General features: G+C 35.0%; 1 protein-coding gene across 2 annotated transcripts in view; it reads right to left on the bottom strand.

Annotated features, from left to right (window-relative positions):
• Positions 1–18,808, bottom strand: part of TRMT11 (tRNA methyltransferase 11 homolog) — a 54,049-nt gene that overhangs the window by 31,304 nt on the left and 3,937 nt on the right. Inside the window, exons 2-7 of one of the 2 annotated variants that reach the window (XM_008007146.3) lie at positions 14,415–14,480; positions 12,187–12,260; positions 9,907–9,988; positions 9,726–9,818; positions 9,359–9,493; positions 8,446–8,602 (exon numbers count right to left, since the gene is read on the bottom strand). In XM_008007146.3, coding sequence (XP_008005337.3) covers positions 8,446–8,602; positions 9,359–9,493; positions 9,726–9,818; positions 9,907–9,988; positions 12,187–12,260; positions 14,415–14,480 — 607 coding nt within the window. Of the gene's footprint in view, positions 1–8,445; positions 8,603–9,358; positions 9,494–9,725; positions 9,819–9,906; positions 9,989–12,186; positions 12,261–14,414; positions 14,481–18,808 lie in introns of those variants that run through there. The other variant, XM_073022442.1, reaches the window with a different exon arrangement.

The raw sequence follows: 18,808 nt of genomic DNA, 5'->3' as shown, positions 1-18,808 counted from the left end.
TTATTTTGAGAGCTGTACACAAAAGCATTTTGCTCCTTTCTTAAAAATGAGCATATAAGACTGTTTACACAAAGAGCTGGCAATAAATAACATTAGTTCTTACAGAAATTAAAAGGTTAGGACATATTTTAATTTTTGTAAGAACTATCTATTTTAATATAGTTACTCCTCTAACCAATCAAGTAATTATCTCGTTTTAAACTGTAAAATAAATTTCTCAATAACAGTTATCAAACATGCACAAAGTAATTAATAAACTTTTTATTAGTGCTGTGACCAAAGAAAGAACAACTGTCCCAATACAATCTGACTAGTCAAAGTAATGTGACAGATGTGACCAGCTCATGCATGAAGAGAAATCTTAATAAAGGTTAAATAATGAAACTCTTTAAAATAAAAGGTAATAGTATTTTAAATTAAGAAAAAAATTGTACAAAATTAAACTTTTAATAATTGTACTTTTAATTAAACTTCATTTTTTTTAATCATTCGAATTAAAACACTTTTAGTGCTTGGGTAAGTTTAGTGCTAGCTATACTCTAGGAAGGCCTGCTAGTCAAGCTGAAATCATAAATATATTCTTAGACCACAAAATACGCACAGACTTGGACAAGGGTAAAGAAAACTAGGGCTCTTTCCCTTATATCCTTTTGAGATGTAATCTCTGCAACTAAGATGGGTAGTGCCTCTGGAGGGTCAAGATCCATAAATTAATGGTGTTCCTTCCATAGCCATTTAAAAGAGTCTGGTAGCATGGAGTTAAAAATACTTTGTTCATGAAAATATAATAACTGACTAGTTCCTATTGGAACCCATGAAGAAGAGAAAAGAAAGACTAAAAGTACAGCAGAAACCAAAACCTAGGTCCTCTCATACTAACTACAAAAAGCATTTATGTGAGAGGGACGGTTAAAAAGTCCTTGTAATTCTTACTCTGGAAATGGAACACTCCATATTTAGAAAAGGCAGCATAAGTGATGACTTGGAATATTCACAAAGTCACTTCACCCAAATTACAAGGAATTACTACAATTCTGCCAATTAAGGCAGATACTCACCTAGAAGAACTAGTTGTCAAGGGGAACAGAAAAGCTTTCCTGTGCTTCCTTAAACAGAACCTTATCCATTTGGTTACAGTGAATTTTGAGAAGACCCAATCTACAAGTACACTGCTGAAAGGAGATGAATAATCTGTTAGACTGCATCTGATACTTAACTTCGTGCCTTTTAAGCTTTTATTTTTTTAAAATAAAATCATAATAAATTAGCTTATCTGAACTGGTCACTGGGTAATCATTGGTAGTCATCTAGTTGTTCTTTTGATTAAATTGAAGCACTTCTTACATTTAGTTATACCTCAGTTTGAGTTTTTTGAGGGGGTCTTTTGGCAGAAAAAGGGGTGCTAAAAAAAGTGAAGTGTCAAGGAGGCAAGTAACATGACTCACCCATTTCTTTTTATGTTACCAAAAGTAAAAATACTGCATATGTGTTCTATGCTAGCAACTCGGTGTTTCAATTTCTCATTACTTAAATAGTAATGAGCACTTTAAGGGTAGGGTGATATCTTACAAGCAAAATAATACAATAAGAATCGAATTTATTCCACGATATAAAAACTAATTCATGATTTTCATCTTTAGAGAACGGGAAAGCTTTGCAAATGTGGAGAAATGAGAGACCGGGTTTTGGTTTTGCTGAGAGAAAAAAAGAAAAATGGCAATATTATTGCGTCTATTTTATCTTTTTTTAAAAAAAGAATTCTACTTAAATAAACTAAACTAGCAGGCTGAGCAAAAGAACATGGCTAGGCAATGGGATTCCTACTAGACAAACCATGAGATTCCAGGAAAAGGGGACTACAAAGGGTAATCAGAAAAAATGGGAAAGAGAATACTATACAAACCTACAGAGATCCATTATCTCACTCTCCTAACCTTCTCTTTTTCTCCCCATTTTCTCTTCCCAGAACCAGGATAGCCAGTTCCCTAACACCTGGTTTCTGTGTCCACTATTTTGCAACGATAAAACTTCAAAAGGAGCTACACTCCTTTCCCTTTGACCTACGGGTCATCTGAAGGTAGACGTGGCCAAGGAGTATACATTAGTCTCCTGGGTGAATTCTCATCACTGGAAGAGCTGACTCACTTGACAGAGGGGATGAGAGGGAATCAGATCTATTGCTGCAGAGCTCTGTGCTACCTAAAGCAACTGGCATACACTTGCACATATTATTTTAATTACAAACAACAAATTAGACACTTATAATTTTATATTTCAATTCCCTTGCCTGTTGCTATAACCTGCCAACAGTTGCAAATTATTAGTGTCTTGGAAATTAGCCAAAAAGAGTACTAGAAAATGAGTTTATGGTCAAACTCTTTATCATCACCATTTAATATTAGCTACATCTAACATCTTTCACCAAAAAGGCATCTAAAGTCTTATCAAAATAATAATTAAAAAGTAATAATGATAACCATTACAGTTCACTGAATGTCTACCATGTGTCAGGTGACTTCCTAGAAATATTATATATACATATAGACTCACTTAATCCTCACAATATAATAGTATTACCATTTTACAAATGACAGAAGTGAAATCCAGATAAGTTAAGAATCTCGCCCAGAGTCACATACTAATTGGCAAAAAGATTTAAACTTTGTTCTATTTATTCTTTTCTTTATATTATACTACCTCCTTGGGGATTAGCACCAATTGAAGTAAAAACATATTCACTCACCAATTAGATAAACAAAAGCAAAATATGCTACTAAATAAATTATATTAAGTAAAGAAGCTACACACTCTGTTAATAATAGGAGTGTTATATATGCCATTCACAAGTCTTGTACTGTATCACAGACAGGGCTGTGCCATTAATAGTTATTCAATAAATTCATGCTGATCATTCCTTTAGCCAAACTTACATGAGAATAGTAGCACTTCCTAACAACTAAGAGCTGACACAATGCTATGTCTCTTCCCCTTTAGGAAAGTAGAGACACACACAAAATTTAAAAAAAAAAAAAATTACTGAAATGAAAACAAATGTATTTGTTAAAACAGAAAGAAAAGTGTGTTTCTGCCGCCCATAATGTCATTCGAAACAGCAGTAGCAAACAGTCTAAAAGAAACAAGGAGAAGTATTTAGGCATGAAAAGATTATTTTTCTCCTTTCAGTCTCCCAGAAGCTTTCTGCCCTACTCTATATCCCTGAGAAAAATCACAAACCATGAGTAGTAAGTGGGCAATACATTTGGGAAACTACATACATTTCAATTTTGTACTTTTAAAATAAGAAGGGGATTAGACATGTGAATTTTTTTTAAAAGCTATTTAAAAGGCAACCAAAAGAAAAATATCAACAATTTGTGTTTTGTGAAAACTATGGCCATGGAGGAGGGCACAGAGCTACATATTTCTCCAGTCCTTCAGAAGGTACTACCCATTGATGAGGCAAAAGGCCCAAGAGAGGACAAACTGTGCTTAAGACTTGTGTCTATTCACAATTATTGGTTATTATGTTTCAAAAGTGCCAAAAATTGACTGATGTCCTAAAGCTATACTTAAACTGCAAACACAAATTATGAAAATATATTTTAGCAGTACATTTGCAAAGATTCTCCTCTCATTTCCTATTAATTGTCCTATATGAATAGTCAGACGTTCCCAATATACTACCCACTGTGAGGAGCTGCCCTTAAGCAAACAGGGGCAGGTCTCCTTGACCCTCGACATACTACGAATGGTCCATATATTGACAGCTCTGAAGATAATTTCAAAATCTAGCCTCATCTACTCAACAAAAAAATATTACCCATACTGGCAACCATATTTTTTAACTCTGTGGTCTAGTCTATGTATGTATATATATTAATCATTTTGTACATGTATATATCTAAAAGAATTATTCTCAATTGACAGAAAAAGTTTTTAAAGTCCAAGAATGAGATTAAGAATAAAAGCTTTAGCATTTGGAAAAAGATAAATTAAATCCATTCTTCACATCATACGAGAGAATAATCTCCAAATGAACCAGAGATCTAAAACGAAAAAATGTAAAACTAAAAAAGTACTAGAAGAAAACACAAATGAATTCCTGTATAACTTGAGTGTGGGGAAAGCTTTTGCATGGCAAAAATCAATGAGTAGCAAAGTCAAAAGATAAATGACAAGCTAAGGGAAAATACTGCAACATACGTCACAGAAACAGAGCGGGAGTGTGAGGGGGTTGTATCCCAAGCTTACAAAGGACCTTGAAAAATAAGGGGGAAAGAGACCAAAACTGCTATCAAAAAATGGGCAAAAGACAAAAAAAGACAAATCAAAAAAAGTCATAATGGCCCTTAAAATATAAAAAGTTGTGACACTTCATGCATAACCATAAAAATATAAAGTAACACTACACTGAGATACCATTTTTCACCCAACAGAACAGGCAAAACTTCAAAAGCTTGAAAATATACTCTGCTGGTGAGATTGTGGAAAAACAGGGACTCTCCTACAACTGTTGGTAGGAATCCAAAATAGTATAATGGAGACAAATTTGGCAACATCTAATGAAACTGCATATGCATACACTCTTCAACCCAGAAATCCTATTTGTAAGAATTTACCCTAGGACAGGCAGGTCCAATCTTTTGGCTTTCCTGGGCCACATTGGAAGAAGAATTGTCTTGGGCTGTACATAAAATACACTAAGACTAATGATGGCTGATGAGCTTTAAAAAAATTGCAAAAATTCTCATACTGTTTTAAGAAACTTTACAAGTTTGTGTCAGGCCACATTCAAAGCCATCTGGGCCGCATGTTGTCCGTGGGCTGCAGGTTGGACAAGCTTGCCCTAGAGCTACATCTCCAACATTACAAAGGTTAGTCATTACAAGCATTATTTGTAACTGTAAAATACTGAAAACAACCAATGTCCAACTATAGGAGATTGTTTGAATAAATTAGAGTACATACACTCGTGGAGCAAAACTAAAAAAGAATAAAGATAAGCTCCATGAACTGACAGGAAGTGATTTCCAGGAAATACCATTAAGTGAAAAAAGCAAAGTTAAAACCAACATACACAGTATGATACCTTTTGTGTAAGAAAGTACCGAAAATAAGAAAATGTATATATATCTGCTTATCATTACAAAATAAAAGCACAGGAAGAATCAACTAGAAAACAATGAAGTTAGTCACCTAGGATAGGTGTGAGAACAGGCTGGAAGTGTTATAAAAGTAAAGTGACACCTCTCTGAGTACCACTTCTTGTGTAGTTCTGACTTCTGGAAGCAAGTTCATCTTATACATATTTGAAAATAAAAGTAAATCAACAAGGAGTAGGGGATGGGAGATAAAAACTTAAAACAGAGGGCAAACTGGAACAAATGAACCCAAATGAATTTTAAATGAAAAGGGAAAAAGCAGGCACAGTATTTGACTTTACTGCCCCTTACGGTAAGTAACCGAAAACACATCCTGAACTCTTATTCACAGGATTTTTTAAAGTGGCATAAGCAAAACAACTGTGAAACCATTTCAGATATAGAAATGAGAAAAAGATTTTTCTTTTTGTTGTGTTGATGTAGATAGGAACCAGGGTTCTCACTGTGGTAGAAGGTGCATATAAACACAGAATAGGGTAGTCAAAACGAAATCTGTAAGGACTGACTGCAATTTGTAGTATATGTGCAAATACACAGTGTCTAAAATATGTATATGCCCGTGTATGTGCATACACACAGTATATAAGAATATATACATGTATATTTACACATGCACTTACATGCATATTGTGTATATATGCACATATATTTTCTACTTTGTCCACTGAAAGGATCTATAATCCAGATTTCATCTCCCTGCTGAAAGAAACAAAAATTCCTTGGAGAAATGACTGATACCAGAGCTTCAACAAATAGAAGAGAAAGGAAGGAAGTACTCCAAAGAAAAAAGGATATGAACATGTCACAAAGACAGATTCAATGTGAAAGAGCTCTCAGTGGGCAAATCACAATTTGAGGAATAAAAGTAATTGATTTTAAAAAGTAATTTTTAAAAAAAGTAATTTTTTTAAAAAAGTATTTTATTAAAAAAAAGTAATTTTATTTAAAAAATAAAAGAAAATTAAGAAATATAATGAATTACAGACCATCGGGGTTAAAAAGAAGAACCCACTAGTTCATATTCATAACAAATAGAAAAACAAATACATGGAAGAGAGGAAAGGGCTTTTGCTTACAGCAGAATAATGAACATTGACTTGTAACTGCGGAGGGAGCGCTGGAGTTGGAAAATCAAACCTTTGAAACCATCAAAATAAAGACTGGTTCAGGAAAGAATACTCAATGGCTACTAAACCTGATGACCTGAATGGTGAGAGGAAATTTGGATAAGGAATAGAATACTACATGGTCTTAATGTGTCTCTCCACAGATTGCTTAATAGCAAGAAAAAAATAAAATAAAATAAAACCACCAGTAATTCTGTTTATGATTATGAATGGAAAAAATCAAACACAACCTAGACCAGATGATCAAAATTACCAATACCAATGCAGGGCAGAATGCCATCATGCACACAGCCCTGAGAAGGCCACGAAAATCACTGATATAGTGGTCCAGCTGGGAATGTATAACCTAATCCTAATCTTGAGGAGACATCAAACAACCCAAAATGAGAAAAAATTTAGATAAAAAATAAAGGGAAGACAAATAGCATCTTGAAAAGTGCAAATTTCACAAAAGAAAAAAAACTTTGGCTGTGTTCCAAATCAAAGAAATATTAACAACAAAATATAATACCTGATCCTAGCCCGGAAGGGGGAAAGGATGCTGTCAAAAATATTAATATTACTGGGCCAACTGGCAAGACTGGAATATGAACATCAAAGTACTATATTAATACATCCATTAACATTGAAAACAGTACTGTGGTTATGTAGGAGAATATATCCTTATTCTTGAGAAATAATTACTTGAAGGGTAAAGGGATGTGATGGATACAACTTTCAAATGATGCAGGAAAGAAAATATTATGTTAAATATAAACAAATAGAACAAATGATAAAGCAAATGAGGCCAAATGTTAACAACAGCTTAAACTAAGTTAAGGATACATGGATGTTCTTTGTTCTACTTTCATTCTTGTAGCTTTTCTGAAAGTTTGATATTATTTCCAGTAAAAAGTTTAAAATTTGGGGTGAGTTACTTAGGATAATGAGAGTGGGTAAGAAAAGAATATACAGTATGCTGAGCGTAGGTGATATGGAGAAACTGGCAGAGAAGAAAGACTCACCAGTGAATTAACTCAACAATAAACAGAGAAAGTCATTCCATCAATTAGAAATTGATTCACCTTAATACTACTTCTTCCTAAGCATATGTGATCATATTCCTTAAGTTAGTACATGGTGTAATCACTGGTTGGCAGATCCTAATGCAGAGAGAGGCAGCTCGAAGTTAAGGGCATGAGCTCTGGAGTTGGACTGCTTGAGTTTGAATCCTATGAAACCAATATACTGTATAACCTTGGCCAGTTCACTTCACCTTTCTCTCTGCCATAATTTCCTCAAGCAAATTTTTAAAGTATCTCCATGTTAGTTGTTGTAAGAATTAAACTAGATAGTAGCATCAGAGTGCAAACTATAGTACCTGATACATTTACTATTCAATAAATGTTAGCTCTGCATCACCACTGCCCAAGGGGAAAGATGGCTACAGGGATAGGCTCCAACCACAAACTGAGCCATAATGAGTTTGGCCAAACACATATAAATACAAGTATTTGCTGGGTATGGGCAAGATCAAGCAAAATTGAGTGGAAGTAGGAAAAAGTCTACACAGAGTCAGATGAAGTAAACTTGAAGTTTTAGGACTTCCATAAAAAATTATCCCAATCATGTGCACAAAAAACCAAGGTCACTGCCAGAGCGACCAGGCTATCTAGCCCATTGATACTTTGACACTTTTCTTATTTTCACACTTACCTATAAACCTCCACAAACCAACTCAAAGATGGGATATATTAACTATTTTTCTCCATCCACATATACAGTTATGAATTTAAACATGGATGAATACATTTTTTTGATCTTGTCATTCAAGTCTTTCTTTCACCAAGAGTTTTCCCATTTAAATAAACTATACAGCTTTACAACATTTCTACAATGTGTGCTATTGAAAGTTTTTCTGCTACAAAAAAATTAGACGGATGCTCCCCCCAAGTAGTTTATCTGGAATAAAACCCATACAATTCTATCAGCATCATCTTTGAAGTGGCAAAGTGTTAAATACTAGCTATTATACAAGTACGTGGTTGTCTCTTGGCCATTATCCAAACACAATTAAATGATGATCCATTTACTCTTTTAGCAAAAATATTACCATGACCTTCATTAATATAAATAAGCAACATCTCTACACTAGCATAAAAGTTAAATAAAAATACCTGTTCCAACAAACGGATCAAAGACAATATCATTTTCTTTCACTTTTCCATGGTTAGCCATAATGAATGACAAACCAGCATCCATACTTGTATTTCCAATAAAGTGTCTCTTTTTGACACTGTATGACTCAATAAGTTCTCTCTGTCCATCTGCAATCTAAATCAGAGATATTTCTCATGTTAGTACAGCCATACAGAACGGACTTAAGATAATCACTCATAATAAGACCATTGTATTTTGCTGATAAGAACTTCTTTCCACTTATTATTGCTCCAATTTCTTTAAAATAATGTAACTGAGGTAGTTATGAACAAAACCTTCTATTGCTTAATGTCATTCCATTTATTTTGTCTTTTCAAAACAAGTATGAACTGCATTTGAATGCAATTATTCCAGAGGTAGGTGTTAAGGTATACCCATTTCTTTGTTCTCCTACGTAACAATAATCTCTACCATAAGTCACAGCTTCCACTCACAGATTCCAATCACCCACTTAAAGCCTCAGAGAAGTCGGCAGAACTGCTTTCCAGTAATTCCATTTCTTTTGGAATGGAAGGCCCAGATTGGAAATCTCCACAAATGAGATTCCTCAACTACCACAGCACTCTGTGTTTTCTCTGCTTTATTAAAACAAACAAACAAACAAAAAAGCCCAGATGTTCTGGGAAGTCTTGCTTTAACATCTCCAGGTATACCACCTCCTCCCTATATCTAACAAGCCTCTTGCACTTCATTTAAGAATCTCTGGGAAAACACAAAACAAAACATAATCACATACTCCTCACCAATTTTAATCCATTCAGTAGTTCTGACCTTTAGCTGCTTTAAATTTCTACATATGAGTCAACAAAAGGCCTAATATGTAGCTTTCAAAAAAACAAACTGACATAGGTAGAAAGAACATTTGCTCACCCATCTACCAAAATAAATATTATGTGGATTCTCAGGGATGCGGTTTGGGTCCAAACCATAATCCTCCAAAACAGAGAATACATGTTGCGGTTTCTTTAAATTCACTTTTCCTTCAAATGGCAGAAATTCAAGTGCCTAAAAAACAAAAGAAATGCTAATGTCTTATAATAATTTACTATGAAAAATGGTACTTATCTAATAACATTACCTTGTAAGCCTGGAGTCAACATTAAATAAAACATGAAAAGCACTTAGCACACAATGTGGTACAAAATAAACATTTCACAGACATTAGGTATTCCTATATATCAACAATAGCTAGACTGCATTCATCATGTAGGGTTTTTGTTTTGCTAAATTTACTTACATCTATTCGCTTGATTTTCTCTTCTTGTGTCAATGTCTTATTAAAAGTGTGAATCTTTATTTTGTATGTAGAGTCCGAATGTAGAAATGGAACCTAAAATAAAAGGAAATCAGTTTTTTGAGCATTTTAATTCTACAGAATCTGCATGCATGCCTATGTAAAACCACATTTTACTACGCACCATCTTCTCCACAGGGTAATTTTTAAGAGAACTGTACAGCTCCTCAGGAGATTGTCCATGACCCCATAGTTCAAATATAGACCTAGGAAATAAATGATTGGTACTAACCTCAGTAAAGAACTTAGTTCACACAGTAATACGTACAGTCATTTTACTAGTTCTTTATGCACACTCCACTGATTATTGCCTATGTTTTGCAAAGTATAAATGAAAATTATGTATCCTGGAAACAAATATAACTTAAGCCCAAACCACACACAGAAGTTAAACTTGACATGGAAAGAAGGATTTTCAATAATTCAGGATATTTTCTAAGTTTTCACATTTTTAGTCTAGAACAAATGATACAGTAAAATCAGTTATTTTAGATAAATGTGTAAAAAGCTGCAGAAAAGTCAATTATTCCCAATGTCTTCTCCATAATACAAAAAGACTAATGACCAAATAAAAATGTTATTAACATTTAGCTGGCCAGGCATAGTGGTTAATGCCTGTAATCCCAGCACTTTGGGAGGCCAAGGTGGGTGGATCACTGGAGCCCAGGAGTTCAAGACCAGCCTGGGCAACATAGCAAAACCTTGTCTCTACAAAAAAGGGAAAAAATTGGCCAGGCATGGTGGCACACACCTGTAGCCCCAGCTACTCGGGAGGCTGAGGTAGGAGGATCACCTGAGCCCTGGAATTTGAGACTAATATGAGCCAAGATCATGTCACCACACTCCAGCTTGGGCAACAGAGTGAGACTCTGTCATGCATGCGCATGCGCACACAGGGACACACACACACACGGACACACACACACACACACACACACAATTTCAGTAACTAAGTTACCCAAAATGTTGAGATCTAATAAGGTATATTCCTAGGTACTTGTTATATTTTTCACCTTTTTGTCGCATGCTCAAAATATTTCATGTTAATAATAAATTAAATTTCAATCTCCTCCTACCACAGAAAAATCTAAGTTGGTTTGAATCTATGCTTTTATAAAAGTCTATCTTCATTCTGATACAGTTAAATTGTAAATTTTTTGCTTTGCAAACGATTTCTTCCTTTTCTATTGAATTTACAGAGAAAAGGCTTCTACAATATTAATCTCACTTAGCTATCACTTAAGGTATACCTCAGCTACACAAAATATATAGATAATAAAAAGCACTTAAAAATTATTTTATACAATTGTTAATTGTATAACTGTTATAAAAATTGTATAAGTGTTCATTGTTATTAATCAAATATATTAATTAGAAGATAAGAGTTTTGAAAGAAGCATACAAGTTCTTAGTACTCCAGTGGCTATTTTAAACCCAACAAGCAATTATTCAAAAAGAGTTTTTTAAAAGTTATGTTTCTGTTTTCTAGTCATTTTTATTTCATAATAAGGCCTGTTAACAAGTTTCACTGTAAAAGATTAAAGGCTGCAGGTAGTTCTCAATAGGATGAAGTTAACTAAATATAGGGTTGTATCCAATTCCATAATACAACAATTACATATGATATAAAACATTGCTAACCATGTTAATAAAGCTAGATATATGTAAATTCTTATTTGCACTGTATTAGCAAATATAATTTCTAAGGAAAAGAAAGTTTTCAGCAATCTGCCAAAATGTTCAGGAAGAAAAACTAGCTTAAAGATAACACAATCTGTTTGATCTTTAAGATGCTAGTTAAAAATACAGTTTAATTTTCAAATCTGATGGCAGAAAATTTTCCAATAGTACAAAGAAAAAAGAAATGAAAGAAAAGTGGATGCCAATGATAAAATCTAGAAACACTGAGGATAAACAATGAACAGCATCATTACATTCATTCATATCAAGATTTGATACTCATAATTCTTTTCTCTACCAACTGAAACAGTAAAACATATCTCATGGCATTCCTCAATTTTTGTTACCTTACACTTCACTAATCTGCTCATCCAATTAAAAACCATCTATGAAAAAAGCATTTTTGGATTTTCAGCACTTTGGTTATAATTATATGTGGCAACTATCCTGTGTAAGAACATAGTGTTTATATATCATACTATATTCCCACATAATATGGAAGTTTAAAAAAATTATTCGAAAACATGTCTACATTTCCCCAGAGATTCTTGGTTTCGGCAGGTAAATTTCCTCTGGTCCCCCACTGCCACCGAGTGGTAGTTGTTTGTAACTGCAAGCTAAACTGAGCCTCCACACTACTTTATGCCAATATAGCAAAAAATAGGACTGAGTAGTTACGAGAAGTACCAGTATATTCATGCAGGAGAACATAAGTTTCTCTTACTTGGCACACACTGTCCGTTTCATCAAATTTCTTGCAATATCTTCAGAGGGAATGCTAAGAATCCAAAATGGTGACTGAAAAAAATAACAATATGCAACTTAATTCTAAGTGGCTACATGGCATCATATGCTTTTATTCAAGAAGTCAATAAGGAGAAGTGCCTATTTGCTACTTTCATGTAAGAATATCTGATCTGACTGTAACCAAAATAAAAATCGTTCCAATAGTAAAAGAGTAAATTAGAGTGATATAGTAAAAACATTTTTATAATGACCCTATAAATGATATCCTCAAATTAAACATTAATTTTGTATCTGCCCTTTTATGTAGCTTTCCTAAAGGAATTAATGCATATTATATCCCAAAGTGTAATCTTGAAATTCATCATGGCTAATCATCCCTTATAATACAGCTATTTTAGTTTTAATTTCTAAGTAATGTATTTCTTAGTTACTAAATGAGACCTTTTTCTAGGTAATTGTGGCCATCTGAGGGTGAAGGAGGGGCCCTTTGAAACAACTATGATGGAAAATCATGAGTTACATTATTAAATTCTCATTAACTTTTACTATTTTACATTTTGTCTCCGGGAAAAAAGCTCCAAGTGCATGAGGGGTGTTTTTCCAATCCTCTACCCAACACCCAAGATTATAAGCCCTGGTAAACTGCACCCAGATAACCTCTTGCCAGAATACAGCAAAATCCAAAAGGATCCTGACCTCATTTCATCACCCTTAGCCAATTATATCCGCATTCTCCTTCCTTTCCTCCTGCCCTCAATAACTGAAAGTCATTCAGGAATAAAAGTCCAACACTACAGGACTTTCAACTGAAGCGCTTTCATCTTTTGCAAGAAATCTTTCCTGTCACACCGAGCTTTTTTCTTTTTTCTTCAGTTTTTAAGTTCAGGGATACCTGTGCAGGATGTGCAGGTTTGTTACATAGGTAAATGTGTGCCATGGTGGTTTGCTGCACAGATCATCCCATCGCCTAGGTATTAAGCCCAGCATCCATTAGTTATTCTTCCTGATGCTCTCCCTCCCCAGATTCTACCACCCCCAACAGGCTCCAGTGTGTGTTGTTTCCCTGGACATGCCCATATGTTCTTATCATTCAGCTCCCACTTGTAAGTGAGAACACGTGGTGTTTGGTTTTCTGTTCCTGCATTAGTTTGCTGAGGATAATGGCTTCCAGCTCCATCTATGTCCCTGCAAAGGACATGATTTTGTTCCTTTTTATGGCTGCACAGTATGCATGATCTCATTCCTTTCTATGGCTCCCATAGTGTATATGTACATTGTCATTATCCAGTCTATCGCTGATGGCATTTAGGTTGATTCCATGCTTTGCTATTGTGAATTGTGCTGCAATGAACATGCACACGCATGTATCTTTATAATAGAATGACTTATATTACTTTGGGTATATACCCCATCTTTTTTCTTCCAATATTTACCCCACCCAACAGAAAAATTCAAACTAATCCAAACAGGAAAAAAATGTTCATCTTAGTATTACTTTTATTTAGAAAATTTTTAAAGCAACCTGAATAAAATGAAATGGTTAGATTAATTATGGTAGAGCTAGTCAATGAAAAATATTATGTAACTATGTTAGAGATAAAGGCCAAGTAACAACTTATGCCTATATTGACATTATCAGGTGAGAAACACAGGCTGCAGAACTAGAATTACAATAGGGGAAAAAAAAGTACATGAACAAAAGAAGACTGGAAGGCAGCATCCCCAAATTATGAGTCATGTCAGGGAGGAACTACAAATTATTTTTTGTATTTTCCAAACTTCTGTCATACACTGATAAACTACAGTATTATGCAAAATACAAAGCTCATATATTCACAATCTCATACAATGCACAATTTCAAATTTTAAAATGATTCTCAATATAAGCCCAATATTCTGCTAAATTCTAAATTCAAATTCTAAACACAACTCACCAACGGGGCACAGCCCTTTTTTAAGTGAAAGGACAGATACAAATTATGACGCAACTGTTGATTAAAAATTTAAAACAAATAAAATACTAGAAATAAATCTAAATTACTTAAAAAAACCACAGTGTTTCCCAAAATATCCTCTTTATTCCACTGCCTCTCGAAACAGATACAAGTAACCACACAAATATAAATTTAAGATATGCACTTCTCTTCAAACCTAAGGCTCTATTTCTAAGTATACTCCATACGGTCTAATGAAAATTTAACTTACCTTTCCATAAGTTTCTTGACTGCTGGCGAACTGACCTCCAAAAAGCGAAAGCAAAGACTTTATTTCCTGTATTGAAAATATGATAGAGAAAAGACATTTTAACAAAAGGAACTAAAACTGTACTAAGGGAGACAGGTATTATATGACTAAAAAATAAAGAGTAGGCTGATGATCTAACTGAGGCATTTAAGCTTCAACATCAGACAATTACAATTTAGGGTTCAGAAAAAATCTAATAGTAAAAACCACGGGTAAGTAATTTCTGAGAAATTTTAGACAACAGAAGAGTTACCAAACACTTGATCAGAAAATTCCCTGATTTTGAAAAGGAAGAAAACAGATTACACAAACTGCAGATTAGTAAAACTGATAATTGGTGAATAAAGTCAAAATGAAAATCAGACAGATGATTTGAAGACGTTTGAAAAGGAAAAAATAATCAGCCAGGGCATACCACTAGGTATTCATTAAGCACAAGTAACTAAGTTAATCTCATCTTCTTTCTGCATAAAGTTACAGAACTAGAAAGAGAACCAACATAATAGATACTTTAAAAGCATCATTCATGCAAAGTTGAAATCCGTCCAGATAGTGTTTATATTCTTTGAAGCAATCACTTTGTACTGATAAACCCAAATAATTATACAAATTTTATAATTCATATGACTAACAAGTTATCTCCTTAAATCACATAAAACAGGTAGAATCACACTCCTCTGTATAGGTCTTACGGAGGATGGAACCTAATGAGAGGAAAGTGTCCCACTGCTGGCTGCCCACTAACCCCCTTCCTCCCAACCAGAAGGAAGAGCCTTTAACACCAAGCCCACCGTAAGGTACAGCCATCAAAAGGGAAAATATACCCAGATCAGGAAGGCCCCCTCGCCCCCAAGATCAAAAAGAAGGAGAAGTTCAAGCTACTAGCGCCATTTCTATTTTTTGTCTATGCAACAAATCATTTTTTTTTTTAAATTCAGTGTTAGAAGGGGCTGAATTCAGTTCAATCAGATGGATCGACCAAGAACTATCACAGACTACTGATAAATCAGTGAAGGCAGCCCAAAGGTTATTTTGCAACAAAGAAAACACAAATCTGAATAGGAGACATCATGAGACTTAGAAGTCAAATAGACCATAATCTGATTTTCAGCTCTTCCAAATACTAGCGATGTGGCTTTATACAAGAATCTTAAATCCTCCAACTTTTAGTTCCCTCATATGTAAAACAGGAATCATAGCTACCTCATCACGTTAGGTGAACTACAAAGAGAGAAGCACAGAACATAGGCGGTTATTAAGGGAATCAAAATGATGAAGACCCTGACAACTGTCCTAGAAGTCCAGTGGCTCAAGAAGTCAACCGAGACTGATAGAGTTATAGCACTTAAAAGAAAAAAATAAAGTCATAGATTAAGTTACTTGATCTTGCATGATTGTTGTTTGTTCTGTATTAAAGCATATTGTAAAGTCAGCTTTACATTTAAAACATCCAACTACAACCAAGTTAAAACACCAAAGTTTGCTGCTCCTGGAATATACTGTTAAAAAGCTGCAACAGGCTAAAACACAAAGATTCTAAGAGTTAGGTGGGGAAAAAAAAAAAGAGAGACTAAAGCTTTATGGCACAGCATTATCTCTACTACCCAAAACTTAAGCAGCCACCTAAAACTGAGAATAAATATGATAACCCAAGTTTCAAATTGAAAAGCAAAACATGTTTACACTACTTCATCAACCTAATTGGAAAAAGCAAAACACAAAATGTTAATTAATCTTATGGCAAATTCAACTTTCCAGTTGAGACTCTTTCTACATTAGGAATAAAAAAGAATTTATATTGAACATTGGATATAAAAATGTAGCAAGATCTGGGGCATGTGTGATGCATTAATTCCATGAGCTTTTCTGTTATTTCAGCTACTTGCTTTTTCATCCATTTAAAAGGTTGCTTCAGAACAAGCAATAAAGTGCAGGAGTTTGAACTTCAGTAAACATTACTTAGTACAATAAGAACTACATTAAGTAGCTGCCAACTATAATTGGCCCTGATTAATTCTATCAGAGGCAAAACTGGACCTGATCTCTCATTTTAATTCATAAAGGCAGCCATTCATTATAGCGTCCTTGCTTATCAGTTCTAATGCAGTAGATGGGCCCAAAAGTATAGACTGTCCTTTGGATTGCCTTTCCCAGAAGAGATTCTATATCACTGATTTTAATATTTCAAGCAGCCAGGTGTGGTGGCTCCACCTGCAATCCCAGCACTTTGGGAGGCTGAGGCAAAGAGATAACATGAGACCAGGAGTCCAAGACCAACCCTGGCAACACAGTGAGACTCCCCCACACCCACCCCACCCTGCCCCCTCGCACCAACCCTCAGCCTCTGATCAACACCTGGTCTCTACAAAATTAAAAATAAAAAAATTAGCCGGGCATAGTGGTATACCTGTAGTCCCAGCTACTCAGGAAGCTAAGGTGGGAGGATGGCTTGAACTTGGGTCTTTGAGGCTGCAGTGAGCCACGGTCATGCCACTGCACTCTACCCTAGACAACAGAGAGAGAACTGTCTCCAAAAAAATTTTTTTTTTTTTATTTGAGACGGAGTCTTGCACTGTCACCCAGGCTGGAGTGCAATGATGTGATCTCGGCTCACTGCAACCTCCACCTCCCAGGTTCACGGGATTCTCCTGCCTCAGCCTCCCAAGTTGCTGGGATTACAGGCACACACCACCACACCCAGCTACTTTTTTGTATTTTTAGTAGAGATAAGGTTTTACTATGTTGGCCAGACTGGTCTCGAACTCCTGACCTTGTGATCCGCCCACCTCAGCCTCCCAAAGTGCTGGAATTACAGGTGAGAGCCACTGCGCCTGACCCGCCCCCGCAAAAAAATTTTTTAAGCAACTAATATGTGCAAGTCCCTGAGCTATGTAAAAATACACACACATTTATCTTAGGGAAATTAAAGTCTAGTAGAACTAACGAAACTACCTCACAACTGAAATGTAAAGTGTAAAAAACAGTACATGTTCTTAAACAGGTAAAAGCAAAAAAGCATTAGAGTACAAGAGAGTAAAAGATTATTTCAGTTTGAGAAGGAAAATTTCATGGAAACTGCCTTAATCCCTGATAAAAATCTAACCCAAGGACAGAGGAATTCAACTTCCAGGGATGGCAAAAGAGGTAATTCAGATTAAGCCTCCTGTTGAAAAGAACTAGAAAAGTTGGCCATCTAATTGAAGGCACAGAAAGATAACAAAATTACCAAACCAACATCCAGGAGAGGACAAAAATTCCAAGGTGGAGCCGCTTTTTCCCTGAGATATTTACAAATCCAATAACAGCTGCAAGAATGAACAGCCCTTCTGAGTGCCCATAGAAAGGGAAAAAAAGAGAAAGGGCCACCCAGGGGGAGAAAAGGATACTTGATGAACCACCTAATTTGCACTAGCATGTCAAAAAGCTACACTCTGAGTACATGGGAATCAGAACATGAACAGGGCTTAACGCTTGAAAATGAGTTAAATCCATCCTAGATTCCTCATGCTCCTACGTGTTCCTATCTTCTTCAAGAGGATGTACATCATCCCAGCCCTCAAATTATGTTTTCAAATAAATTTTCAAATACAACATCTGGCATATATTTAAAAAACAGCCCAGCACACTATATTAAAGAGAACCAAAAGAAACAATAGAAACAGACCCACAGGATCCCTTTTATCATATACTTTAACATAACTATGCTTTCTATATTGAAGGGGATTCAAGAAAAAAATAAGAATTTTGGCAGAGGAGGAAAAACTACAAAAAGGAAACTGGATCTGAAAAAGAAACATGTAAAACATATAAAGCTAAAAGAAATAAATATGTGATTTATTTAGATGAATACTATGTAAAAATCAATAAAGAATGGGAAAGACCCAAACCAGACTAAAGGAAACACAGAGAGCAAAGGTGAAAGCAGGAATTTAGGGAATAATGAGTCAGTTTTGGCAGCGCTAAGGACTAGGTGGGAAGTGACAGCACAAAGGAAAGAACCACACAGTGGTGGACCCTGAATGCCTGACTAAAGATTTTCATCTTAAGAAGAATGAAGGTGTAAAACAGAACAGAATTTTTGGAAGAATAAACTGGCACAAGGGTAATAACGCTGACTAAGAAGAATTTACAATGGAAAGAACAAGTAAAAATCACCAAGTACTAAGGTTGTTATGCTGGAGACCACAGTCTAACCACTCCACTGGCACTGCATTGCCTTACTTTACACACAATCTTGAGCCTCTCTAGTTCTAGTCCAGTATTCTCTAAGTGGTATCTTTTCTCTGGTACTTCAGAATTATCTTTCTAAAACACAAATGATCTTGTCACTTCCTGGCTTAAAATGAAAAATGGTC

Source organism: Chlorocebus sabaeus, chromosome 13 (genome assembly GCF_047675955.1).
Source record: "Chlorocebus sabaeus isolate Y175 chromosome 13, mChlSab1.0.hap1, whole genome shotgun sequence".
Taxonomy (NCBI): Eukaryota; Metazoa; Chordata; class Mammalia; order Primates; family Cercopithecidae; genus Chlorocebus; species Chlorocebus sabaeus.
The sequence above is the reverse complement of the archived record's forward strand: the minus strand, read 5'-3'. Positions and strand labels throughout refer to the sequence as shown.